The 25,981-nt window shown below is 52.3% G+C and overlaps 1 protein-coding gene across 9 annotated transcripts in view; it reads left to right on the top strand.

The window, feature by feature from the left end:
• ZBTB46 (zinc finger and BTB domain containing 46) overlaps positions 1 to 25,981 on the top strand; it is a 64,953-nt gene that overhangs the window by 32,717 nt on the left and 6,255 nt on the right. For 3 of the 9 annotated variants that reach the window (XM_088026853.1, XM_088026854.1, XM_088026849.1), the window contains exons 3-5: positions 3,450 to 3,581; positions 4,720 to 5,004; positions 23,947 to 24,122. In XM_088026853.1, coding sequence (XP_087882979.1) covers positions 3,450 to 3,581; positions 4,720 to 5,004; positions 23,947 to 24,122 — 593 coding nt within the window. Of the gene's footprint in view, positions 1 to 3,449; positions 3,582 to 4,719; positions 5,005 to 5,379; positions 6,047 to 9,694; positions 9,849 to 10,880; positions 13,730 to 23,946; positions 24,123 to 25,981 lie in introns of those variants that run through there. The other 6 variants (XR_015769053.1, XM_088026852.1, XM_088026850.1 and 3 more) reach the window with 6 other exon arrangements.

Below are 25,981 nucleotides of genomic sequence, written 5' to 3'. Positions count from 1 at the left end.
TTGGGAGAGAGAACACTTCCCTTGCCTGGAGTGGCCCCTCCCGTCCTTTCTGCTCACTCCCCACCCACCCGGGCCATTCCCGACTCCTGTCCCCAGCGTGGCCTGGAACTGCAGTGCGTGCTCTCCTGTCTGGCTTATTTTATTTAACTCTTGTTTTTCCATTTTGAGGTTATTGTAGATGAATGATGAGCTGTAAGAAATAACACGGAGGGGTCCTGTGTCCCCTGAGGCCGTTTCCCCAAGGCTGACGTCTTGCAGAACACCGTCACTGCCACCACCCGTATCTGGACGTTGACACGGTCCACGGACCTCAGCCCCCACCAGAGCGGCCGCCGAGGACCCCGGGGTCGCTACCCCCCCTTTGGCAGCTGCTAATCTGCCTGCGTTTCTGTGATTTTCAACATGCTTTTGAGGTTTGTCTGCATTGTCGTGTGCATCACTAAATCCTATTTCCAGCTTATGTTGTGTTCTCTGGTTGTAACACGCTGTGTTGACTCCTTCACCTGTTTGCGGTTTTTCGGGTGGTTTCCGGCGCTGTGAACATGCCACTGGGATGTGCTGGGATGTCTTTGTGCACATGTGAGTTTTGATTCCTCTCAGGTGAACTCCCGGGGCCGTGACTGCTGGGACCCTAGGCTCATGCTGGCTTCGTTCGAAGTCCCCTTTGCTTCACATCATCGTCAACAGTTCATACTGTTCCCTTTCCCATTTCTAAGCGCTCTGGGGGGGCGTGCAGTGGCGTCTCCTGTGTGCACCTTGCATTTCTTTGATGGACCGTGTTGTTGGTCTTCTTCCCGTGTGTGCGTTAGTCTTTCACACGGCTTTCTTCATCAGGGTCTGACCGGGTGGCTTGTGCTGTCGGGTTAGAAATGTTGGCCGTGACGAGCCCCTCTTCACGCTCTGCTTCCCGAAAGTGCCTGTTCACGTCTTGAACCCGTTTCTCTGGGCTGAGTTCAGAGTTCCCGGCATATTCTGATCACACCTCAGCAGGTGTGTGTCTTGCAAACATTTTCTGTCTTTGCTTCACGTTTTCATTTAACATTGTTTTTGGAGGAGCATACCTTGTAAATCTTGATGGAGCCTGATTTGCGAACTCTTTTCTTTTGAGGCTCCTACGTTTGAATCCTATCACAGAAATCTTTGCCGAAGGTCACAAACATTCCCCCCTGTGTTTTTCCTGGAAGCTTAACAGATTTGGGTGTGACGTGTTGGTCTGTGGTTCACATTGATTTCTGTATATAGATGTCTAGTTGTTCCAGTCCTATTTGCCCCAAACCTGACTTTTACCCATTGAATCACCTTGCTGACTATATAGTTAGCAAAATAATTGATTCAATTATATATTTATTCGGTTATATATATATTTCAAATAAGGAGGATTTATGGAATGATGTGAAAACTTTTTGAAAGTTAAGAAAATGAGGTAACTTGATTTGAATTTGCATAAAGAAAGGTGACGTTTTATTTTTTTAAGATTTTATTTATTTATTCATGAGAGAGAGAGAGAGAGAGAAGCAGAGGGAGAAGCAGGCTCCCAAGGAGCAGGGAGCCCGATGCGGGACTCGATCCCAGGACCCCGGGGATCATGACTTGAGCCGAAGGCAGATGCTTAACCATCTGAGCCACCCAGGCGCCCCAAAAGGTGACATTTTAGAAATAGAGAATACATTTTGGACACATAAAGTGAGAATGTAAATGTTGGGTGAAATGCATACTTAATCTTTTTGAATTGTACTGTGCCCTGTTTGAGTCTGATTTGGGCTGTAAGCACCTGGGTGAGGGCAGGGACACTCACTCCGGAAGCTTCTGTGTGTTGTTTGCACAGTGCACACACTGGGCGCCTGTTTGGTGAGCGAGGCAGTGCGCTGAGCAGGGTCGGGCTGTGACATCTGTGCAGACGTTCTCAAATGCACCTCATGAGCACTTTAAAGAATCGTGAAGAGTGGAGATTTGGGGAAACGTGAGAAATGGGGTGCTCCCCAGGACACCCTGGTTGTGAGGTCAGCGCCCCTCCCTCCCTGCCCTCCTCGCCCCTCCTGGCCTCCTCCCTCCACGACAGCCCCGTCCCCCAGGCCCTGGAGCCCACGTGGCTGGAGCACATCTTTCCTGTTCTGAATCTGCTCTTACCCCACTTTAGGACCAACACTGCCTGATCTAGTTTGATTGTTTAAAAATTCTGCTTATTTTAGGGGCGCCTGAGTGGCTCAGTTGGTTAAGCGTCTGCCTTTGGCTCAGGTCATGATCTCAGGGTCCTGGGATCGAGTCCTGCATTGGGCTCCCTGCTCAGTGAAGAGTCTGCTTCTCCCTCTGCCTCTGCGCCCTGCTTGTGTTCCCTCTCTCGCTGTGTCTCTCTGTCAAATAAATAAATAAAATCTTAAAAAAATAAAAATTCTGCTTATTTTAATTATAATCTCTTTTCTGCTTTCCAGCTAAAGATTGTGAGCTAAATTTTCTTTTCTTTTTTTTTGTGAGCTAAATTTTTAAAATGCTATGATGTATCATTTATAGGAAGTGAGAAAAAACAGTGTATTCCCCTCTAGAATAAAACCTTTACATTTAACTCATCGCCTTTGACAATTAGATGTTGGTATTTTTAATCCTGTTTGCTTCATTTATTAAAACGAGGTCAGCATCAGGAAATAAGCCTGAGTGCCTTTCCGTTGCCCATGCAGTTGGCGTGTGGTCATTTCTTGCTGCCACATATGTGTGTGATGTGTCTGCCCAGCGGCTGCTCCCACGTGCTGTCCCTTTCTCTCGGGGGCAGGGTCTTCCTGTCTCCCTGGAACCAGCGCTAGCCATTGCTAGTACCTGTCCAGAGGAAGCACATGTGTGTGCGCACGTGCGTATATGAGCAAGGGTGTGTGTGTACACACGTGTGCGGTCGACACCCTATGTGACAACTTACAAATGAATTTTTGGAACTCAACTCATTTTTCAGACGTGAGATTGGACGCTTGGTGTCCTCTCAAGCTTTTTGTAAACAATGTAGCTTGAGTCCTAGGAGATACTGGAGACAGCAGCCTCCTGGACATGCCGTTGATTCCAGAACCTCCCCACACATACAAGGCTTGGCCTGGGGGTTAGGGCACCCTTGCCAGGACCCGGATTCGTAGGGTGGTTGTGTGAGGGAGGCACAGCGTTGCTTGGACGTCCGTCTGTGACCTTCCTCGTGGAATTCATCGGGATTTGGAAGGTTAGCAGCCTTTGCATGAACTGCCTTGGCTTCTGGGCTCCATCCACGTGGTAGCGAGTTCTCACTTTACTCCTTTTCACGGCCGAGCAAGAGTCCACCGTGAGGATGGACCGTCTTGCTTGCCCGCCATCCCCCAGCATTGGGCTTGTTCCTCTTTCTGTTATGAATAGTGTTGCTGGGAGCTTGTGTGTCTTCACTACTCTTGGGTACGAACCCCTCCGAGGGGGCTGGTGGTAACTCTGTGTGGTCTCTCGAGGAGCTGTCACACTGTCCCCCAGCGGCTGCACCCCTGGACGTTCTGACCAGCAATGGAGGAGGTTCCAGTGTCTTTACATCCTTATCAGCCCTTGTGACCATCTGACTGGTCTGACGGATTCTAGCCGCTCTGGTGGGTGTGAAGTGGCCTCTCGTTGTGGTTTCGAGGTGCGTGTCCCTGATGACCGATGGTGTTGGACATTGCTCACTGGTCATTTATGTGTCTTCTTTGATGAATATCTGCTCAGGTCCTTTGCCCATTTTAAAAATGGGTTCTTTTTCTTTTTACCAAGTTGTAAGCCTTCTTTATATATTCTGAATAGGCTCTCATATCAGATGTATGATTTGTGGGTATTTTCATGGGCCGTCTTTTGTCTCCCCTTCCTTCCTTCCTTCCTTCCTTCCTTCCTTCCTTCCTTCCTTCCTTCCTTCCTTCCTTGCTTGCTTTTCTCCCTTTCATTTTAAGTAGGCTGCACGCCCAGTGTGGGGCTCGAACTCACGACCCTGAGGTCACGTGTCACACGCTCCACGAATGAGCCGGCCAGGCGCCCTATCTTTTTCTCCCCTTCAGAGTGTCCTTTGAGGCATAAAAGTTTTTTAATTTTTTATAAAGATTTTTATTTATTTATTGAGAGAGATAGTGGTAGAGAGAGAGCATGAGAGGGGGAGGGTCAGAGGGAGAAGCAGACTCCCCGCCGAGCAGGGAGCCCGATGCGGGACTCGAGCCCGGGGCTCCAGGATCGTGACCCGAGCCGAAGGCAGTCGCCCAACCAACTGAGCCGCCCAGGCGCCCCAGAGTTTTTAATTTTGACAAAGCCTAGTTTATCTGTTTCATTGCTCGTGCTTTTGGTGTCCTGTCCGGGAACCCGCTGCCCAGGCTGAGAGGGAGATTTTCTGAGCTTTGTGGTTTGAGCTCTTCTCTTTGGTTGTCGGTCCACTTTGAGTTACATCTTCTTTGAGAGATGAAAGTCCCGCAGGCATGCAGGGGCCTTTGGCTCTCAGCCCCAGAGCAGAGATTCGAGCGGGTCTTCGTCCTCTTACCCTGGGAGGGGGTGCCCCCCAGCTGTTCTGAGTGGAGCCCCCACCGGAGGCCTCGGCTGAGACTTCACCACTATCCCGGGGCAGGTGAGGGACGTCGGCTGGCAGGATGGGACTGGATTTTACGACAAGCCGCTGGGTGGTCAGGAAGCTCGTCACCTCGGCTTCTCCTAAATTTGCCCGCCTCCCACTTGGAGAGTCTTAAAATGACCTGCGTGTGTTTCCTCTCCCAGATGCGGACTTGACGGTGACCGAAGCCAGTAGCTCTGACAGCCGCGGGGAGAGGGCTGAGCTCTTTGGCCACGTGGACGAGGGTCTCCTGGGAGGAGAAGCCAGCTACCTGGGCCCGCCCTTGACCCCAGAGAAGGAGGAGGCCCTGCACCAGGCCACCGCCGTGGCCAACCTGCGGGCAGCGCTCCTGAGTAAGAACAGCCTGCTGTCCCTCAAGGCCGACATGCTCCGGGACGACAGCTCCCTGCTGCTGGACTACCTGCCCAAAGGCACCCACTCCCTGTCCCGTAAGTGCTTCGGAAGGAGATGAGGCGGTGGGGGGGGCGGCGCGTCTGCGGGAAAGGTGCGGTGGGGTGTGCGGCTGCAGGGGCCGTGGAGGAGCGGTGGTTGATGTGTTGATGCGTGGTGGTTAGGGCAACAGCAAGTGCTTGTTCGAACGTTTCACACTGAAATCGAAGTATCTGAACCAAAAATCTTGTCAATCTTAGAAGTGCAGGGCCTCTAAACGGGAGCCGTGTGTGAGTCGGGAAGGGGGACCGGGATGGCGGCCTCTGTGCAAAGCGACAGGCTCGGGCTCCCTCTGCTGGCCCTCGGCCCGCCTTTGTGCCCATTCACTCGCAGTGGGGAGCGACGTGCGCACATCCTTGCTTTGTTTCCGCTAGATAATGCCGCTTACACGCCAGTGTTTTTAAAGGAATTGGATGTTGTTTACTTCTTAAGTGTCTCCAGCCAAATTCCAGTTGTTCGGGAGCAAATGACAGACTAACCTGAGAAGCAGAGGTACGGCCAAGCTGCCAAGCAGCAGGCTCTCCTGGGACTTTCTTCCCCCAACATGCCCAACACAGGGCATTTGACTTTCTCCTCTAACGGCCTGTGAGCCCGCAGGGTGCAGCCCGAGAGCGAGCCAGGAGCTCTGAAGATCCATTCTGGGGACGCTCATGGACTGTGGCGGCCGCCCGGACGGTGTCTCTGGCCATCCGAGGAGAAACGCGCTGTGTTTGGTTGGTGCTCACTATGGGTGCCAGAGGGAACGAGGTGCGGGGGGCAAACCCCAAAACGGGAGGCCCCGAGTGCAGAGGGGGCCCGCAGGTGTGAGCGTGTGGTTGGGGCCTGAGTGGCAGTCAGTGTGGACACAGTGGCTTCCTGATTACCACTGGAGGAAGGGAAGCCGACTCCTGTGTTGGGGATTTGGGAGGTGCATCTTTGTTTTCATTTTTACTCTAATTTTAAAAAGCCAGTATTTTTACAAGTTTGTTTTCATGAGCGCTAAAATACCCTAAGTTTCTGTGTTGGAGCGATGAAATTTGCTTACGGCTAATAAAGATGCAAGTGGGAGCAATGCTTCTGTTTCTTCATTTCCTGGCACGTCATCAAGAGCCCAGGCCACCGTCTGAGCAGCCTGGACACCGTGCTCAGTTCATGGGGCTTGGCTGTGAAGTCAGACCCTACGCTGAATACCTTGTGGACAGGCTGCTTGGCTTTGGGCACGCTTTCAAAGACATGTTTAGGCCTCATTGCCCCATCTGAAAAATTCATCACACAACTCTAGGGAGTTTAAGACAAAGTAGCGTCTGTGAACCCTCGAACGCATGCTCCCAAATGTTGGTCCTGCCCCGCCTGCCGTTGGGCCTGTGCCATCCCAGGGCACTGGGGGGTCGACTGGGCAGGTTTGCGCATCTCGTGGAAGGAGCCCGTGGGGATGCAGTTGGGAACCTGTGGCTGTGTGGAGAGGTGGGGGCACACTTGTTCGGTCCCCCCGTAACACTCCTAATGCACGTGTGAGTGCCACACATCTTGGGCTGTGGGCGGGCCAGACCAGTGCCCACCTCTGCCATCAGGGGTGACATTGGAATGAGGGGGTGATTCTCGACGCTTTTCACTTGTCTTCCTGCCAGTCTTTGCCTCTAGTGTGGGCTGGTCCAAAAGGCCTTTAGTGCATCTCTGCTGGGAACTACACTAGACCGGGTCTGGAACCTGCTCCTGGTGCAGCACCAGCGGCCACCCCTGTTGGGCCCCTCTGTCTGGACCCCGCCCCTTCCTGGGCCCCAGACCCTCTTGCAGCAGGTCTCACAGGATTGCATCTCCTGGTGGGCTTTTCTCCCCGAGCTTCGTCTTTGCGTGTGGGTCACCGGACCCTGTATTAATACCTCCTGACGCTGGAGTGAGGCAGCAGCACCTGCCCCGGGCGTGCTCTGGACACACGCATGATTGTCAGACTCTGCTCTTCACAGTTTGTGAAGTCCTCTATTTAGTTTTGGTACATCTGTGACTAATTCTGGGTGAAGTCACACGGTGGGTTTTGGTATTTTGTTATTTCTGTTCTGTTATGTTTTAATCTCCTTGCTTTTAATATTCTAAATTTCCCATTTTTCTTGTAAGAACCTACCAGAGGCAGAGGGGCCAGAGAGCTTGGTGGGAAAATGGGTTATTTTAAAAAACATTATTTTCTGACATCTTAAGTAAAGTCTGTCTGTTTCCAGGTATATACTAAAATGAGGAATGAAAACATCCAAATAAAAACTTTGTTTCCCAGAACGTTGTGGTCAGCTGCCATCGCAGCCGCGCCCCCATCCCGTCCCTGGCAGGTGGCCTCGCAGAATCGGACAGAGGCTGAGCGGCCGTCCTGTGGTTAAGACGTGGTTGTGGCAACCTGTCCGGTCGCCTGCGTTGGAGATGTTTGTCCCTGTGGAGGGTACCTGTATTAGCTGGGTGGCCTGAGCCACTGCTATGTATCTTGAGATCACGAGAGGGAGCCGGAGCGACTCCGCGACTCCGTGTGTGTCCGGCCGTCTGTCTGCTCCGTGCTGCCCAGTTTACAGGCAGTTTCTCTTAAGTGCTCGCGGCGAAGTGTCAGGACAGGCGGAAGCCCACGTCGGTCGCCTTCCCGCCATCGCTGCTGGTTTCTAGATGCGCCCTCATGGGCAGGACCCAAGTTTTCTGTCCAGTTGAACGCGGTGTGGCTCCGGCGACTTGGTCACGTGTTTCTCGCCTCGCTCCCCACCGAGGGCTCTCCTGCTTTGTCAGGACGGGGACCGTCCTCCTCATGCTCCACCACGGGCTCACCAGAGCCCCCAGGTACCCGTGTGGTGGCTGAGCAAGAGATTGTGTGCGTGAGGGACTTAACAGCACATCCAAAGAGGCACACTGAGAGCAAAGCAGAACAAGGCCACTGTGCGTCCTACTGAGGGCGGACACCCCGGTTCCGCTCAGGCGGGCATAGGGGCCTCTGTGCTCCCTCCGCAGGTGGCTCGGAAGGGAGGTGGGGCCTGTGCGGTGGTGCCGGGCATCCTCAGACCCTGGAGTGAAGGTGGGGAGCGCCAGACGGCTGCACTTGGTCGCCCAGCTCCAGGCTCCTTGAGCTGGTTAACAGTGGACGTTTTATTATGATTTTCAGAGTGCCCAAAATTGGGTCCACATCCCAGCAGACATAGGCTCGTCATCGGAGAAGTGAGGGGAAGGTGTGATGTTTAGCGGGAAGCAGCTCTGGCACAGGATGTGCTGTGGGGGGGCTCCCGAGGCCGGTCGCGATCCTGCCTGGTCTTCCCGAGGAGGAAGCACTGTGGGGCATAAGCGTGGTCTGCTAGTTTTGTGAAATAAAGGGATGATAGTTGCAGGTGTTTAAAATCAGGGGACCATTAAATGTGCAGCCAGTGCTCAAGCCGTGAAGAGCAGCCAACACTCACCTTTTCAGACAGTCTGGAACCTTCTAGGAAGTTCTGATGGGTCTAATCACATTGGTGTGGCTGCTGGAGTCAGCAGATGGTTTCTTTCTAGACTCATGGTCTTTAACTGATTAAAGACCCTTTTGTAGTTTTTATTTTGATTTAGCTTAACTTGATTCTCTTACGTTTATTACGTTTTCAGTGGTAGGCGAGCACCCTACCTGTTCATAGTCACTGTTCACTGAACAGAAGCCGTGAAAAGCATTGACTGTGGCTTAACACGTGGTTTTACAAGTTGTATTTGTGAACGTGCATGGATCTGAGTGGGGCCTTGACACGCACGTCGCCTCCTCGGACCCTCGAAAAATGCCTCACGCACATGGGTCACTGCTTGATTTCCCGGGAACAAATGGAAGGGAAGGAAGCCGGCTCACTGTGGGTCCGGGAGGGTGAGTGTCTCATAAAGCTGCCACATCCTTCCAACATCCGAGGTAACTGCGGCCTGAAAAGCATCATCCCTGATTATTGTTGCTGTTTGACCTGTAGATACTACCTTTGAAAAAGTTGAGGATCTCCCCCTAAGAGTCACAGCTGGTGCTGTCCTGTCTGAGTAGAAGGATGTGCCAAGTTCCCTCCCGCTCTTGAAGGGAGGGGACGCTCGAAAGATCCTGGGGGACCAGTGGCAGGGGCTCTCCGAACGGGACCACGGGGAGCCACCGGGCCGTGCCGTTCCTTCCTGACCCTTGTGTCTGCAGGCTGGCCCAGACGTCCAGGAGCACTTTGCGGGAAACCGCCGAGGTGGTGTCTATTCTGATTATGGTTTAAAGATGATTTCTTATCGTGTGTGAAAAATGAATTAAGGACCTTTTCTTGGTTCTGGATCGACACTGGAATTTCAAACAATTTCCTGCAAAAGGGCATTGGACGATGTCACTACACTTTTAGATAAATAGCCAGCTCGACACACCTTGGAGTGTTTTCCAGAAGATCGTTTCTCAAGGCCACAGGCATGCACATGCTCCGTGTTCTCACAACGTGTCCTGACTTTCTGTGCTAGAATCCTCTGTCGTAAACATTTTGCTTCTGGGAGAGAGACCCTCACCCCAAACAAGTCACATGCGGAGATCCCTGCTGTTTGGGGGTGGCGAGCTGATAAAAATACCCAAGCGCCCACCTCCAGCAAGACCCAGGCTTTGTCACACAGCCATGCTCCGCTCACAGCAGCAAGACCAGGCACTGCGCTTCTGGAACTCTGAAGCAAGCCCACCAGCTGGTGTTCCTTCACGTGGGTGAGACTCGTTTCCTGTGTTCCCAGGGCCTGGCACCAGCCTGAGTCACTCTTGGGGGGATGCTGATCGCAGAGCAGAAGCCCCTCCCTCTGGCCCTTCCACCCTCCACTCAGAGCCCGGGATGCCCGCTCTGGTGAATGGCCAGACCGAGCCCAGGACAGCACTGCCCCCCCAGCCCAGGTAAGACATGAGAGTGGCCGCCACGTCCCGGGCAGCCCGGAGCAGCTGCGCGTCCATCACGCACGTGCCCTAAACTCCGCTTGCACTCAGGTGCGGCCCTGGCGCGTGCTCCGGGGCTCATAATGAGTTTCTGTACCAGAAGCCGTTGTGCATACTGTCTCTTCTCCACGCTCAGCTACGCTCAGTGAGGGAACACCCAGCTTCTGCAGTAGTAACTGTTACATACTCAGTCACGTAGAGTTAAGTTGGTGATGTGTACACATGTGTATACATATGTGTTACATTATTTTCAGGTGACGGCTGTGCCCACCGCAGTGCACCTGCCATCTGTCACCGCACACCGTTGACTGTATTCCCTCTGCTGTGCTTCTCATTTTCCATGTTTATAGAATATAAACATATATTTAAATACATTTAAATACAAGTGCTCTTTTATATTTAAGTTAAGAGATTTCTCTGAGGAATTTTTCTCCCTCTCGGAAAGACATTTGGCTCAGAGAGCAGCAGGTTAAAGTCGCCGGCGCTGGCTGGTCTTGAGGCGGCTTTGTGGGCAGTGCTGAGTGGTTGCATGACCATCACGGACTCGGGGGCCTCTGGGACCCCAGGAAGGTCACGGAGAACAGGCTCTCCTTCCTGTTCCTCGGGGCAGAGGGGTTGTTTATACAAGACCAGTGCTCTAACCCCTGAGTTATGGAGCCAACCACAGAGGGGTTGTTTATAAAAGAAAGTTCTGTTAGGTTTGTCTGTCTCCCTGAAGAAAAAGAAATCTTTAAGAAGAACTTAATCACATATTTTGGACTTTGACATTAAGTAAATGATGCCTACGTGGTCTTTTCCAACAAGGTGGTTTTGCTGGGAGATGTTGTGTTCTGCTAATGAGGATTTTTCCTTTGAGTGTCCATCGATTGAGAATTAATAGGAGCCTTCCTTCCCAGACGTGGGAGAGTTGTCCTTATGGTGACAGGGCAGGGGCCTGGCACAAGGTGGTGTCATCACATCCTGAACACCTGTAACTTGTCTCTCTTGTTCTAGATCGATGCCCCTTGACACCTGGAGCCCTGGGCTCGGCAGCGAGGCCTCCTCTGGAGTTGGCCCCAGCTGGCGCCTGGGTGGGTCTCTGTGGGGGCCACAGGCCTGCCCGGGATGCCTGGGGCCTTCTTCCAGCACGCTGTGTGGCCAGTGCCCCTCCCCAGGCCCGATGGGCTCACCCAGAGCTCCGACAGCCTTACCATGAAGTCAGCCAAGGAGCCACGAGGGAAGCACCCTATGGACACAGATGCCTCTGCTGCGTATGATATAGCTTCGAGGCTGGAAAGGCTTGACCAGACACCTTTGGCTGCACAGGAGCAGACATTCCCACGTGCCTCTCAGCTGCGGCCAGGCCTGGTGTTCAGGTTTGGTGGCCACTGGGCGATGGCAAAACCACGTCAGGATGGGGACAGCTGTGGGGAGTGGACTAGGTGTCAGTGTGGGACTTTAAAGCTGGTACTTCTTGGCTCCTCCCCCGGCAGCCAGGCAGAGGCCTCTCAGGTGGGGCAGGTGGAGCTGGTGTGCCTCCAGCCTCCCGGCAAGGGCTTGGGTTCACTGGAATCCTGTAGGATGGCCCAACTGTGGGGGCAGAAAAGCAGGCCCCCATCCCTGGAAAAAGGAACCTAGTAGCTCCGACCCCATACTATCTGGAAAAATCGAAGGACAAAGCCTAGCCGCTGTGTTCTTGATACATGTGTCGTAGGGCATTTCTCTCCAAGGAGACAGCCATTGGTGGAGAATTACTGAAGCTGTGCTTCTTTTCAGAAAGAGCACCTTGTGTTTGCTATTGTCCACCTTCATTGGATGTATTAGGCTCCATGTCCTTTTACGTACACAGAGCAGGTGGCTGTGGATGTGGTGGGCAATCCGGGGCCCAGAGGCTCACGTTTGCCAAGCAGCACGTGGTCTCCCTGGAAGGAAGCAGGCGGCCCCATTCCAGGTTCTGGAATCACCAGAGGCAGATGTGGGTTGGTTTCCAGGAGAGAGGACCTTCTCCATGAGTCTGACAGCCCCCCACCCTCTCCAGGCCGCGCCCTGACTGTGGCTGTGCCTGGGGCTGGTCCAGGAGCAGTCTCTGCTGCTCCTGCCATGCCCACTTGCTGCAGGTTTTACCATTATTAAGCAAGTTCCAAAGACGGAAAAGCCAGGTTTTCAGAGAGGCTTAGAGTATTGTTGTCAAAGGGTTAAAAGACCAGTCGATGCAGGTCACCCTTCCAAGAGATCCAGTGCCTCGTGGCTTTATGTCCCCGTTTGCCTTTTGAATGGTCATGATGGGATCTTTGAGCTGTGAGGTCTCAGAGATTTTATGTCTAAGTGTGGACATGCTGTGGCAGAAGTGCCCTGTGTAGACATCTGCATTCTGAGTTCACTGGGTGGGGACACAGAGGCCCTCTGGGGGCTTTTCCTTTTATTTGCTCACTTGACTTTTCCCTGGGGTGGATGCAGTGTGGGCCAGAGGCTCACCAGGACACCTGCACTGTGGACGGTCTGTCTCTGCTATTGTACTGAAAGGCTTTTGTTAAAATTTTAAGACAATCGTGGTACCCGGCTGGCTTAGTCGATAAGAGTATGCAGTTCTTGATGTCAGGGTTGTGAGTTCAAGCCCCACTTTGGGTATGGAGATTACTTAAAATTTTTAAAAAATCTTTAAAATTTTGGGGCACCTGGGTGGCTCAGTCGGTTAAGCAGCTGCCTTCGGCTCGGGTCATGATCCTGGGGTCCTGGGATCGAGCCCCGCATCGGGCTCCCTGCTCAGCGGGAAGCCTGCTTCTCCCTCTCTGCCTGCCTCTCTGCTTACTTGTGCTCTCTCTCTCTCTGTCAAATAAATAAAATAAAATCTTTAAAAAAAATCTTTAAAATTTTAAAACAATTAAAACATTTCAGACAGGTTCCATAGTACCTGAAAGAAATAGGTTTGTAAAAAGAAAAAGGAAAGAAGTAGGTTGTGGTAGATGGTCCAATGGTAAGGGACGCAAGAAACATTTTTAGATTAGATAGTTGTCTGATTTTGTTCTTACATCTAACATTATTTCCCTCAAACTGTACAGCCATCTAACATGGAATTTTCAGCGAAGTGTATATAGATATTTCATGTCTTATATTTTGTTGAATTTCTCATTGAAATGTTGTGGCTCATGATTGATTTTCAAGAGGTTTTTAAAAAACTTATCTATATGTAACATTAATCTCTCTCGAACACAGAGAATTTCAGTAATAAAAGGTTCTTACTTGGGTGTATTTACTGGCACAAAACATGCTCCACATCTGTGTTCACTTTGGGCCTTTCAGTGTCTCTACCATGTTCACATGGTAGGAAATGAGAGATGCCAGAGATCTGGTGTCGCGTGTTGTGGATGCGTGTGCGTGTGCGTGTGCGTGTGCGTGCACAGAAATGAAGACTGCTACTCACATAGGGATAGTAACTTACTAATTTAGATTGCATTTAAAATATATAACCTGGGGGCGCCTGGCTGCCTCCATTGGTGGAGCATGTGACTCTTGATCTTGGGGTTGTGAGTTCAAGCCCCATGTTGGGTGTCATGTTTACCAACCCCCCCAAAAAAACAAACCCCAAACTTAAAATATATAATCTAGTGTTGATTATTGTTGGTCTTGCACTTGCACAGAACTCAGGTGCTAGGGAAAAGGCATTGATTTATTTTAAAGAAAACACTTGAAGAAAACTTTCTGAGCTTCTAGTTCCTACCATGACAGCTTGTGTTGGGCTTACTCTCCAGGCAAAATCTATTTGAGAATCTGGCCAATGCGCACGCACACACACACCCTGGAGACTGACCAGTGCAGGTGGGACTTGAAGGAGTGTGCGACTCTTCATCTCAGGGTCGTGAGTTCCAGCCCCATGTTGGGTGTACAGATTATGTAAATAAATAAAACGTGAAAAAATGAAACAAGGGAGACAGTGTGGGCTTTCAGCGGAGACCCTGCGGGGGAGGGGGGGGAGTCACACCTTGAAGTGAGAGTCTCTCCCTCAGAGTAAGACCCAAACCAAGTTAGAGCAGCCCCAACAATAGCTAAGGTGAAGCTTTGCAGGGTGAAGGTAATCCTCCCAAATCTGTCTGTTCAGAGAAGTAACAGCAACAAAGAAGCAGAAGCCTGACTGTCTTTGAAAGAGGCACAGCCTGTCCTTGCCATGCTCCACATCCCACGAAAACAGAGCCCCGTGACTAAGTCCCAGCCGCGAAAGCAGACGGGAAGATACCCGGTACTGACATGTTCAAGGAGCATTCTGGATATGAAAATATAATGTCTGAAATTAAGAATTCATTGAATAGCTGAATAGCAGTCTGGGTACGACCTATGTATCCAGTATCCAGATGTTCATGAACTGGAAGCATGGAAAATGTCCATGCTGAAGCTCGTAGGGAAAAAGCAAAAGAGGGGCGCCTGGGTGGCTCAGTCGGTGAAGCGTCTGCCTTCGGTTCAGGTCATGATCCTGGGGTCCTGGGATCGAGCCCCGCGTCGGGCTCTCTGCTCAGCGGGGAGCCTGCTTCTCTCTCTCCCTCTGCCTGTCGCTCTGCCTACTTGTGTTCTCTCTCTCTCTTTGTCAAATAAAAATCTTAAAAAAAGAACGGGGAAAAAGCAAAGAGACACACGAAACAGGGTGAAAGTGTGTAATGCGTGTGTAATTGGATTTCCGGAGGAGAGAGGCAGGAATGGGGCAGGATCAGCACCCAAAGGAGACAGCAGTTCAGTTTCCAGAAGCTGATGAGAGACACCAACGTATAGATTCAAGAAGCTCCGGAAACCCAGAGCAGAATGAATACCAAACAGAAAACAGTATCTGGGCACATGATTGTCAAACTGCTGGAAACCAACAACAAAAAGAAAAGTCTTAAAAGCAACCAGTGAAGGAAGACACCGCTTCCCGGGGAGCCAGACTGATGACAGAGTCTTCAGCAAAGGGCCGGGGAGGCCACTGCCACGGTGCTCTTCACGGAGGGGCCGGGTAGAGACCCTGTCGTCCACTCACAGACTGAGAACGTGCGGAAGCCAGCCCTCGGGCGACCGCGGGAGTGGCCGTGTGCGTGACGGGAAAGCATCTTGATCATTGAAAACAACATTTATAGTTTCTTATGGGGTTTTTAACAGAAACCAGAGCATAACACAAGATGCTAACAGCACAAAGGGTCCGGGACGGATGAGCTTGACTGTTGAAGGCTTCTGGCATTCTTCGCGAAGTCACCTGGATAACGGCAAAAATAGTAAAGTACAGCTCAAAGGCTTATGAAGAGAAAAAAACGGAACACTACTTGATTCATTTGAAATAAGGCAAGCAGGGAGGAATAAAGGACAAAAAACAAATATTAGGATGGTAGATTTCACCTGGCTGTTTCCATTATTATACATGAAGTAAACACTCCAAAAAAAGATGAAAAAAATCTGCTTTGAAAAATGTTCACTGTGTGTAGGTGACGTCATTCGTAGATAAGAACACAAAAAGCGTTAAAGCAAAAAGATAAATAAGATAAACCAAGGAGGGGCGCCTGGGTGTCTCAGTTAAGCCTCTGCCTTTGGCTCAGGTCATGATCCCAGGGTCCTGGGATCGAGTCCCGTGTCAGGCTCCCTGCTCAGAGGGGAGTCTGCTTCCCCCTCTCCCCCTGCCCCTGCTTGTGCACTCACTCGCACGCGTGCTGTCTCTCTCAAATGAATAAATAAAAAATCTTAAAAAAAAAAAGATAAACCAAGGAAACCAGTAAAGGAAGTCTTTAATCTTAATATCAAAGTAAACTGAAGAATTATTACTCAAGGGACCTCACATAATGATGAAGGAGTCAGTTCTGTAGAAAATGTAACAGACCTAAATGTGTGTGCTATATGACATAAAAGTTGACCACAATCAAAGGAGAAAGACGGGTCCACGTCACAGTGGGGGATTTTTGACACATTAACTCCGTAACTGATGGGACAGCAGACAAATATCAGTGAGGATAGAGAAGATCTGAGCAGTATCCAGATGTTAAATGAACCCTGAATTCTTGTAATAAACCCATTTGGTCACAAGGTATCATTCTTTTCCTAGATCACTGGATTCAACTTGCTACTTTGTTTAGACGTTTCCCATTTGTGTTCAGAGAGGTGCTGACCTGTAACAAGGATTAACTAATTTGAAATTTACACAGAAGCAATGCAGAGTATTCCGAGTGCCTTTGAAACGTTTACAATGGGCAGATCTTGCAGCTGTAACACAGATCTCGCTGGAATCAGCACCTTCTCTGAGCCTGGTGAAATTCTAATTTTTAAAAAATCAATAGCAAAAAGATACTGGACTATCTCCCCAAATGTTTGGAAATCAAACAACATGCTTTTAAATAATGCTTGAGTCAAAGATTAAGTCACAATGGAAATGGTAAAATATTTTCCACTGAGTGATGTGAAAAGAGAAGCCCATCAAGACCCTCAGGATGCAGGTGAAACAGTGGCAAAGGGGCCTCGTGCCTGCGGTAGCACTTAGTCTAATTTTGGGTCAAGAAATGAGAAAAAGGACAGCAAATTAAGCCCAAAGTAAGCGGGGGTGCACAAAAGAGGAGATGTCAGTGAAGTGGAAAGCAGACATCGGTAGAACAGTGAAGAAATCCGAACAGATTAATAAAACTCACGAGGTCCTATCAGAAGTGACCAATACGAACAGAAGACTGTGCTAATTTTAAATAAAAGGTATGAAAAGGAGATCACCACTAAGATCCTGTAGATATTAGAACAATAAGAAAATATTGTGAACAATTTATGCCAACACATTTGACAAGTTGGGGGCAATGGGCAAATTCCTTAAAACACTGCCAGACACGGGAGCTGTAAGGGGGCGTGGCACACCACGTAGAGCCTCGGAGTGCTCGGCTCCGCCCAGGAAAGCATGCACGGGAGTCCTGATTGTGGCTCCTTGGGACCAAAGGGACCACACAGGTGGTCCAGAGCCAGCAGGCTTAGGGTGGCAGATGTGGGCGACTTTAGCGGCTCCAAGGTGCAGGGACCACCCCTGGTTGTCTGGTGCTGGGGTGAGTAAGGCAACTTGATAGTTGGCTTACATGTGAAAGGCACAGTTGGAGGAAAGTTATTTATTATCTCTTGGAATTGGCCAACCCTGCAAGGGGCTATCCCAGGGCCCCCAGATGTGCAAGCATCGGGATATAGGGGGGAGCGTGGCTGTCCTGGTGAAGAGCATGGTGGAAGAGGCTCCAACCCATGGACAATGGAGTTGCAGGAATCAACAGGCGAGCCGACCACAGGCTAGAGTGTGCACAGACTGTGTGCGTGTGAACCCTGCCGTGGGCAGAGGCACCTCTGCCGTTGACCAGGGCTGGACAGTCTTTTCAGTATGTGGTTCTGAGTAAGTTGGATTCGAGGAGAAAAATGAATCTTGACTTCTACTCACACCAAGCACAAAAATTAATTTGGGATGGATCATAAGCCTAATTATAAAAAGTAAACGGTTTTATAGAAGACCTAGGACAATAGCTTCATGATCACGGTGGTAGTTTCTTAAGCAGCTCATAAAGAGCACTTGATAAAATGGACATCATTAAAATTATTAATTTCTCCACTAAAGATACCTTTTTAAGAGAGTAAAAGGGCCAGTCACAGGCTGGAGAAAATGTTTGCAATAAATATATCTGAGAAAAGATTCATATTCAGAATACATAAAACTTTAAAAATCTAAGAAAGAGGCAACTTAGTAAATCAAGGAAGAGACTTGAGCAAGCACTTTACCAGTGAGCTCAGTGTCTTCAGTGGATGGGAAATGCAGACAGCCTCGTGGTGCAGCACCTTTGCAGAAGGGCGGGAGTGCGGAGATCCACAGACTGACCACGCCAGGTCTCTGCGAAGACACAGCAGCTGGGATGCTCACGCACGGCTGGAGGGGACATAAATTGATGCGGCCACGTGAAACACCGCTTGGCCGTATCTACCAAAATGGAACGTACAAGTACCCTGTAGCCCAGACAGTCCTCTCTTATGTGTATGCACAACAGAAATGAGAGCCCTTTTCAGCAGAAGACATGTTTGAGAGCCATCTGAGCACCACGGTCCATTGGAACGGATGCCCCTCGGCACATGGTTGGGGGGGGTGGTCGTACCATGGGATACTACACAGCAACAAACAAGAACAAGCCACTGCTCCAGGCAGCCACGTGGTGACCTTCACAGACTATGTTGAGTGAATAAAGCCAAACTTGAGTGTATGATCCCACAAATATGAAGTCTTTTTTTTTAAAGATTTATTTATTTACTTGAGAGAGTGAGAATGAGAGAGAGAGAGAGTACATGAGAGGGGGGAGGGTCAGAGGGAGAAGGAGGCTCCTCCCTGAGCAGGGAGCCCGACGCGGGACTCGATCCCGGGACTCGATCCCGGGACTCCAGGACCATGACCCGAGCCAAAGGCAGTCACTCAACCAACTGAGCCACCCAGGCGCCCACAAATACGAAGTCTTAAAGCAAATATATGGTGATGGAGGGCAGAGCAGTCATTGCCTGTGGGGGATATCGACTAGGAGGGGACCAGGGGGTGCCTTCGGGGTGCTGTGGACGTGCAGTGTCCTGATGTACGTAGAGAGGTAAACATTCACTGAGCCGTACACTTGTCAGCTGTATGCACTTCTGTAAGGTTAGAAAACCTTTCAAAAATAGTTTGGACACATCAGGGGCGCCTGGGTGGCTCAGTCGTTAAGCGTCTGCCTTCGGCTCAGGGCATGGTCCCAGGGTCCTGGGATCGAGCCCCGCATCGGGCTCCCTGCTCCGAGGAAAGCCTGCTTCTCCCTCTCCCACTCCCCCTGCTTGTGTTCTTGCTCTTGCTGTGTCTCTCTCTCTCTCTCTCTCTCTCTGTCAAATAAATCTATCTTAAAAAAAATAGTTTTGACACATCAGAGCTTTACTATATTCTAACACAAAGTAATTGACAGCCTAATAAATTTATAAACGGAAAAACAAAGTGGGGCTCATGTTTGGATCCATTTCTGAAATGCACTTGAAGTGCAGTCTTTTGGAAATTACAGAGGATGAGTAAGAATCCGGATGGTTATATGAGTAAAGACTTGTGTACCGGGACACCTGGGTGGCTCAGTCGTTAAGCATCTGCCTTTGGCTCAGGTCATGACCCCAGGGTCCTGGGATTGAGCCCCGCATCGGGCTCCCTGCTCCGCGGGAAGTCTGCCTCTCCCTCTCCCTCTCCCCCTGCTTATGTTCCCTCTCTCGCTGTGTCTCTCTCTGTCAAATAAATAAATCTTAAAAAAAAAAAAAAGACTTGTGTGCCCTTCTGGAGGAACCGCCCCTATGCACCTGTCTGCAGCCTGCAAATCCCGTTTGCATCTCTAGCAGTTCCTTGGAGGCTTTGGCGCTATCATGAAATAGTTCTGGAATGTTCGCTTATGTAGTGGATCTTTACCACAGGTCTGAATCTCTTGCGTTGCTCTGAGGGGCAGGTGGGTGGTGGCTGCTGAGCAGTATTTCTGTAGATACATTTCTGCAACATTATAGCCAAATGTTACTGAGCTTCTTATTCTGCACAATCTGGTGCCAGCTTCTGAAACCCTGCTTCTTGATTACGGGCTTACTGTTTGTGCTGGAGTGCTTGATCCCAGGCACGGGGTTCAGGGTTTCCCACAGATCCACAGAGAGCATCTCTTTCAGTTGAGTGGTATTTGTGCTTTTTCATTATTTCAATGCCTCTTTCACTGTTAACCTTCTAAGGTTTTATTAGTGTTTGTGAAAAGGAATCCGTACGATGTGGAAAGTTTTTCTAAGACACACAGACTGTAAATCACAGGTTCTAGAAGTGTTAGGTTCTTTCCAAGAAGAAGTTGTTTCAATCATAACAGCCAATGAAAATTCCCCTCAGTGCTCACAGTGCTGTTCATTCTGTGAGGGCGTGGAATGGTGCCCCCTACGCTGGAGCTGGGTCTGCGTCCTAATTCCCGGAACCTGTGAATGTGACCCACTGCGGAAAAAAGGGTCTTTGCCGATATAACTAAATTAGATCGTCTTGGAATATCCAAGTTGGACCTAAATACAGTGACAAGTGTCCTTTTAAGAGACAGAAGAGGAGAGACACAGAGAAGCCTCACGAAGGAGGTAGAGACAGGAAGACGTGTCCACAAGCCCAGGACACCCGGACCCCCAGGAGCTGGAAGGAGCAGGAAGCACCCCCCCGGAGCCTCCACAGGGAGCACAGCCCTGGGACACCTGGGTCTCAGACTCTGGCTTCCCAGCTGTGACAGGGTAAATTTTTGTTGCCTTTGGCTGTCCCGTTCATGGTGTTCCGGCAGAGGCAGGAATCTGACATAACAAGAAAACACCAACATCATCATCACAGGGTGACTCCAGAAAGCATGCGTTGTAAGTGTCTGCGGCTCTGTTCCCGGTCAGTATGCACAGGTTTGGGGAGGGTCCCTAATGACGAGCCACACTCATGCCTGTGCATTCTAGGTTGTTTTTCTAGGGAAAAAAATGCGGCACTTCTGCACAGAGATCAATTTTTTTTTCCACGTGTAAGTCTGAGTTGTTAAATACAGAAGGCTAGAATACATAATTCAGCATTTTAACTTTCATGTTTATAGAAGCAGAATAGAAGCCATGAATAAATACATTCTCAAAAAAAGGTTGTCTTAAATAAAATAACAGTTCATTTCCTCTTCTCCCTTTCCATCCCAGAGTGGGTGGTGCATTTGCTTTATTTGGCGATAAAAAGTGGGGTCACGTGCCTCGGAGAGTCACCCGTGTGGAGTGACTACGGACAGCCGATGAGGGGGTTCCCACCAGGCCTGGTTTTCGGGATGGCTTGGCTACATCAGGTGTGCCAGGGTGCGCGGCCTTCCCTCTCTCCGGTCCTGCCGTGGGGGTGCTGGAGCCCCTGCCCCGGGGACCGCAGCCTGAGCTGCATCCGGCAGTCCCCAGCTTGAGGCCCTCCTTTAGGAAGGGTGGCTCCCTGTTGGCTGCATGTACACCCCAGAAACTCTCCTGCAGCTTTCTCCCCCAGCCTGGGGGCCAGGCTTGCAGAGTGCATCTGGCAACAGTGGGGAATGCCATCCGTCACACCCAGCATGGCTTCGGGGGTCCTCCCTGCACCTCGGCCGAGGGCCAGCAGATGGGACAGCTGCGCGGAGGACAGCGTGGCCTGAGCCCCTTCTGAGAGTGTGTGTTCAGGGGGTGATCGGAGGCGTGCAGGCCCTTAAGTAGGGACCTCACCAACTCATTGTTCATGGAGGCCAGGCCACGGAAGCGGCTTGGACCTTTAACGGTAGGGTCTCCACTTGGTCAGTCAGGCCCCTCAAACGCGTGCAGGCTATGCTGAAGTGGTGGCACGGACAGGCGGCCACCACGTGTTAGTGGAACGTGTCCTAGGTAATTGTACATAATTCCATTCTGTAATTTAAAACAGGTTTGTGCGTAGAAAAGAGACTCCAAGGACAGATGTCAAGCTGTTAACTGAGGTGATCTTTGTGGGGGGCATGCGGGGGGTTTTCCACGGCTCCTCCTGCTGTCACGTGCCTTCTGTGTTGTCTACAATCTTCTGGTTTTCCCGTCTTCCCCACAGCTGCACCTTCCCTCCCGCCCCCACCTCCTGCCACGCACACGCACACATGTGCACGCGTGCCCTCAAGCAAGCAAACACGTGAAAAGCTTCTAATTGTAAGCCAATGTTTTGCTTCTTTGGACAGGACTGAGATTTCTGAGAGAGGCATGGTGGGGACAGGGCGACCCTTTTACGCGCGTGGAAACCATGAGGCCAGCGGGCGGTCCAGCTCCAGGCAGGGGCGTCGGTTGTGAGCTGTGATAAAGTCCACACAGCCTAGTGCTGGGGCCGTGCTGGCATGAGGGTGCATAGAGGTCGTTCTGCGAGTGTGTCCCCGTGTGGACCTACTCTCACCCCAGGGCCCAGAGCTCTCGGGCACATGGTGGGAGGACGGGCTCGCAGCACAGCGTGTGGATGGTCTCACTGGAAAATAAAGAAATCCGGGTTGCTTGAATATTGAGATGCCCTTTAAGGATTCTTGGGAGAAATACTAAAAAAAAAAAGAGCAGAGACTGCTTAGGGGTGCCTGGCTGGCTCAGTCAGTGGAGCGTGCGACTCTTGATCTCGGGGTAGTGAGTTTGAGCCCCATGCTGGGCATAGAGCAGACGGAGCAACGCTTAGTGTTTCCCCACATTTAAGCAGCTGTGTGTTAGGAGCAGAGGTGCAGGGGTGAGGACCAGTGTCTTAGGAGCAGAGGTGCAGGGGTGAGGACCAGTGTCTTAGGAGCAGAGCTGCAGGGGTGAGGACCAGTGTCTTAGGAGCAGAGCTGCAGGGGTGAGGACCAGTGTCTTAGGAGCAGAGCTGCAGGGGTGAGGACCAGTGTCTTAGGAGTAGAGGTTCAGGGGTAAGGACCAGTGTCTTAGGAGCAGAGCTGCAGGGGTGAGGGCCAGTGTGTTAGGAGCAGAGGTGCAGGGGTGAGGACCAGTGTCTTAGGAGCAGAGCTGCAGGGGTGAGGACCAGTGTCTTAGGAGCAGAGCTGCAGGGGTGAGGACCAGTGTCTTAGGAGCAGAGCTGCAGGGGTGAGGACCAGTGTCTTAGGAGTAGAGGTTCAGGGGTAAGGACCAGCTCGGCTGCTCTGCAGCCCCTGTTGGTGTCATTTCCATGGTGACATGCCCGTGGCTGGGGTGTGACCAGCAGAATGGAGTAGGGGGCCATGGGCCCAGCCCATGGAGATGGCAGTGAGGGTCCCTGCTTCTGGGTGGCATGGTGGGCGGCCCAGGCTGTGGGGACAGAGGTGGTCATCCTTCTAGCAGACTGGCTGCTTCCCTCCAGCAAGAGTTGCCTCAGCTTTCCTGGGTCCCGCTGTCTTGGCCTGTGTCACTCTGGGGCATTTGTTTGCTTATCTGCCTCCTTCTGGGCACCTCCAGGGGCAGCGGTGACTGTGGCCAGGGCCTGCCACACTTGAATATTTGGTAGGCATCTGAGGACCCAGCGGAAGACCACCTGGCTGATGGTGTCCACACCCCTCCTGGGGTTCATTCCAGCATCCTGCCTTTGGCCTTGGCCAGTGTTCTTGACTGTGGGGACCCTTGGTCTGTCTTTGGGGTGCTGGTGCCATGTGCAGCCAACCAAGTGCCGTCCAGGTTGTGGGGCGGTGTGAGGGTCCTGGAAAGCTGCATTCAGACAGGTGTCCACCACCAAGCTCCTTACACAGCGGGAAGTGAGATCCCAGGATCTGGATGCTCCCCGCAATCCCGGTGAAGCCTGGGATGACTGCTTTCAGGCCTTTAGGTTAATGGGGTTACTGGGTGGATGCTCTGCATGTTTCAGAGGGGACGACTGTGGTGTCTGTGGGTGCCCATCGCCAAGGGCACCACTCGGGATAAGCTGCCCAGTGCCCAGTGGAGCCCTGCACAGTGGGGCTGACGCATGGGATCCCAACCCCCTTGACTACCACCAGGAGAGCATCCCGCATGTGGAACGAGATGCCTCTGAGGGCGTGGCTGGATTCGGGTGTGGAACGCAGCCCCCGCCGTGAGCTCGAGCTGGCCACACGGATGACCCCCTCAGGGGCCCGTAGCGTCACTCTCTGAAATGTGGGCAGAAGAACGGGCCGGATGAGCCACACCCTGAGGCAGAGGCCACTCAGCGATCCTGTTGCATGTTTGGGGCTGACCCAAGCTTCTCACTCAGCTGTGTCCACTAGCTGCTTAGGCAGCACCTTTCCTCTGGGCATTAAAACTGCAAAACCACTGGCCTGCAGGTGTTCGGAGGGGGCGGCTCTGCCCTGTGGCTCCCGGGCACCAATGGCCTGTGGCTCTGAGCAGAGCTGTGGGCTGGGAACCGAGCTCCGGCTTCACTTGTCTTTACATCTTTGTTCTCTGTTATGATTGTGTATGAGGACCTCACTGTGTCTCGGAGGCTGATGTGTAAGATAGTGGCTGTGTCCGGGACATGCTGGAAGGGGTGACCTCTGACCTTTGGCAGAGCGTGGGCTCCCCGGCCTGGGTGTGCGGGCCCTCGGCGGGCGCCGTCTACACAGGAGCAGGGCTTGTTGGGGTGGGCGGGCTGCACGCTGACTTGCGGGCCTGCTGTGTCTTTCAGTCAACGAGTTCACGGTGATCAGGAAGAAGTTCAAGTGCCCCTACTGCAGCTTCTCGGCCATGCACCAGTGCATCCTCAAGCGGCATATGCGCTCCCACACAGGGGAGCGGCCCTACCCCTGCGAGATCTGCGGCAAGAAGTTCACACGGCGGGAGCACATGAAGCGGCACACGCTGGTGAGTGGGGGCGGGGTTGTGAGTGGGGCCGTGGCTCAGCATGGGGTCAGCGTGGGCTGTCACAGGGTCAGCATGGGGTCAGTGTGGGCCGTCACAGGGTCAGCGCGGGGTCAGCATGGGGTTGGCGTGAGGTCAGCATGGGGTCGGCGTGGGGTCAGCGTGGGCCAACACAGGGTCAGCGTGGGTCATCACAGCGATCGGCATGGGGTCAGCATGGGGTCAGTGTGGGTCATCACAAGGTCAGTGTGGGTCATCACAGGGTCAGCATGGGGATAGCATGGGGGGTCAGTGGAGGGTAGTCAGCATGGGGCATCACGGGTTCGGCTGGGCCCATTCTGTGCTGCGCTGAGGGGTCCAGGAAGGTGGGATGATGATGTGGGGTGCCCAGAAGGCCATGGGAAGCCCTAAAGTGGGTTCTGCTCTGCAGTGGAAAGGCCAAGTGAGTAGGTGGAGCGATGTTGACCCCACCCCCTGATAAGCTCCACCCCCTGAGACTGGGTGCAGAAAGCAGGTGGGCTGTATCACCCCCAGCCCCAGACCTCGGCCTGGCCTTGGCAAGCGCTTCCTCCCCTGCCAGGACCCCTGCTCTCAGCCCCTGGTGTCCCACCATGAGGTCACTTCCTTGGTGCCCCGGCTCCAAGGCATGGTGGGACCCCCTCCACCACCCACTCCCCCATGGCCTTGTAAGGCATTGGATTACCTGTCTGTGGTGGGCACCCAGCTGGAGTTGCCAGGTGGCAGGTGCTGAATGGATAGATTTGCTTGGCCAGGAAGTGATAGGAAAAGGTCATCCTTGAAATAGGCAGATCTGCCAAAAAACACAGGGCAAGGGACCCCTGGGCAGGTGAGATAAACCATGGGGGTCAGGGCTGGACCCCAAGGCTATACAGGTGTCGTCTTCTTGAGACACACATTCAGGGTGGGGTTCAGGACTGAGGGTGGGGCCAGCTGGAGCTTGCAGGACTGAGGCGGTGGAGGCAGCCCTGGGCTGGCAGATGCCCAGAGCCCTCAGCCTGTGCCGTGGGGGCCAGGAGAGGGCACTGGGGTCATGTCATGAGTTTGGGAATCTCAGAGGTGTCGGGAGTCGCCCACGGGGTGTGCAGACTTGGCTGACCCCTGCAGCATGCTGACCTGTGTCAGGAGCAGAACCCCCAGGAGGTGTGAGGGGGCTGTGTTGGCAGTGGTGAGGGTGGCCCAGGGGTGCCCTCGCACGAGGGTGGCAGGCGGCTGGGGGAGGGCAGGGTGATACCCTCAGACCTGGCTGCTGGCAAGGTGAGCTGTGTGGACGAGCAGGGTCTTTGCCTGTGTGTGTGTCCATCTGGTGTGAGTGGGGGGCTCTGGCTCACTTTGGGGTCGCATCCAGATTTACTCTGCGTGGATCCAACAGTTGGCTCTCTGGACGGGGCAACCTTACTAGCCTGTTGTTTTATCTTTCCAGCCCAGTGGAGGGCACTTATTTTGGGGTGAGGACATTTGGGAAGGCTCCTGAGAGGTCAGGCAGCAAAGCTGGAAGGGGGACAGCCCCAAGAGTGGGGAGGAGCCCAGCCCAGCTGACTAAGGGACGTCCCATGGCCCCAGCCTGCAGTGTCCACCACCCCGTCGTGGGGTCCAGCAGCTGGGGAAAGCGGCAGCCCCAGCCTGGACGGCAGGTCTGTGGGGCAACCGCTAGGGCTGACGTGATGCCACTGACTGCAGAGCTGCCCCTTTGTCCAGTGTTTCCCTTCGGCAGAGCCCACCCCAAGAGCTGTAGAGGCTCAGGTTACCACAGAAACTTGGAGGGATCCGTACGCCGATGCCCACGTTGTTCCTACTCAGAGATGAATGGTGGCTTGTTTGTTGCACTCTAGTGCTGGAAAGTT

Source organism: Eumetopias jubatus, unplaced genomic scaffold (genome assembly GCF_037043125.1).
Source record: "Eumetopias jubatus isolate StellerSeaLion01/CBP00866 unplaced genomic scaffold, mEumJub1_p1.0 scaffold_9, whole genome shotgun sequence".
Taxonomy (NCBI): domain Eukaryota; kingdom Metazoa; phylum Chordata; class Mammalia; order Carnivora; family Otariidae; genus Eumetopias; species Eumetopias jubatus.
The sequence above is the reverse complement of the archived record's forward strand: the minus strand, read 5'-3'. Positions and strand labels throughout refer to the sequence as shown.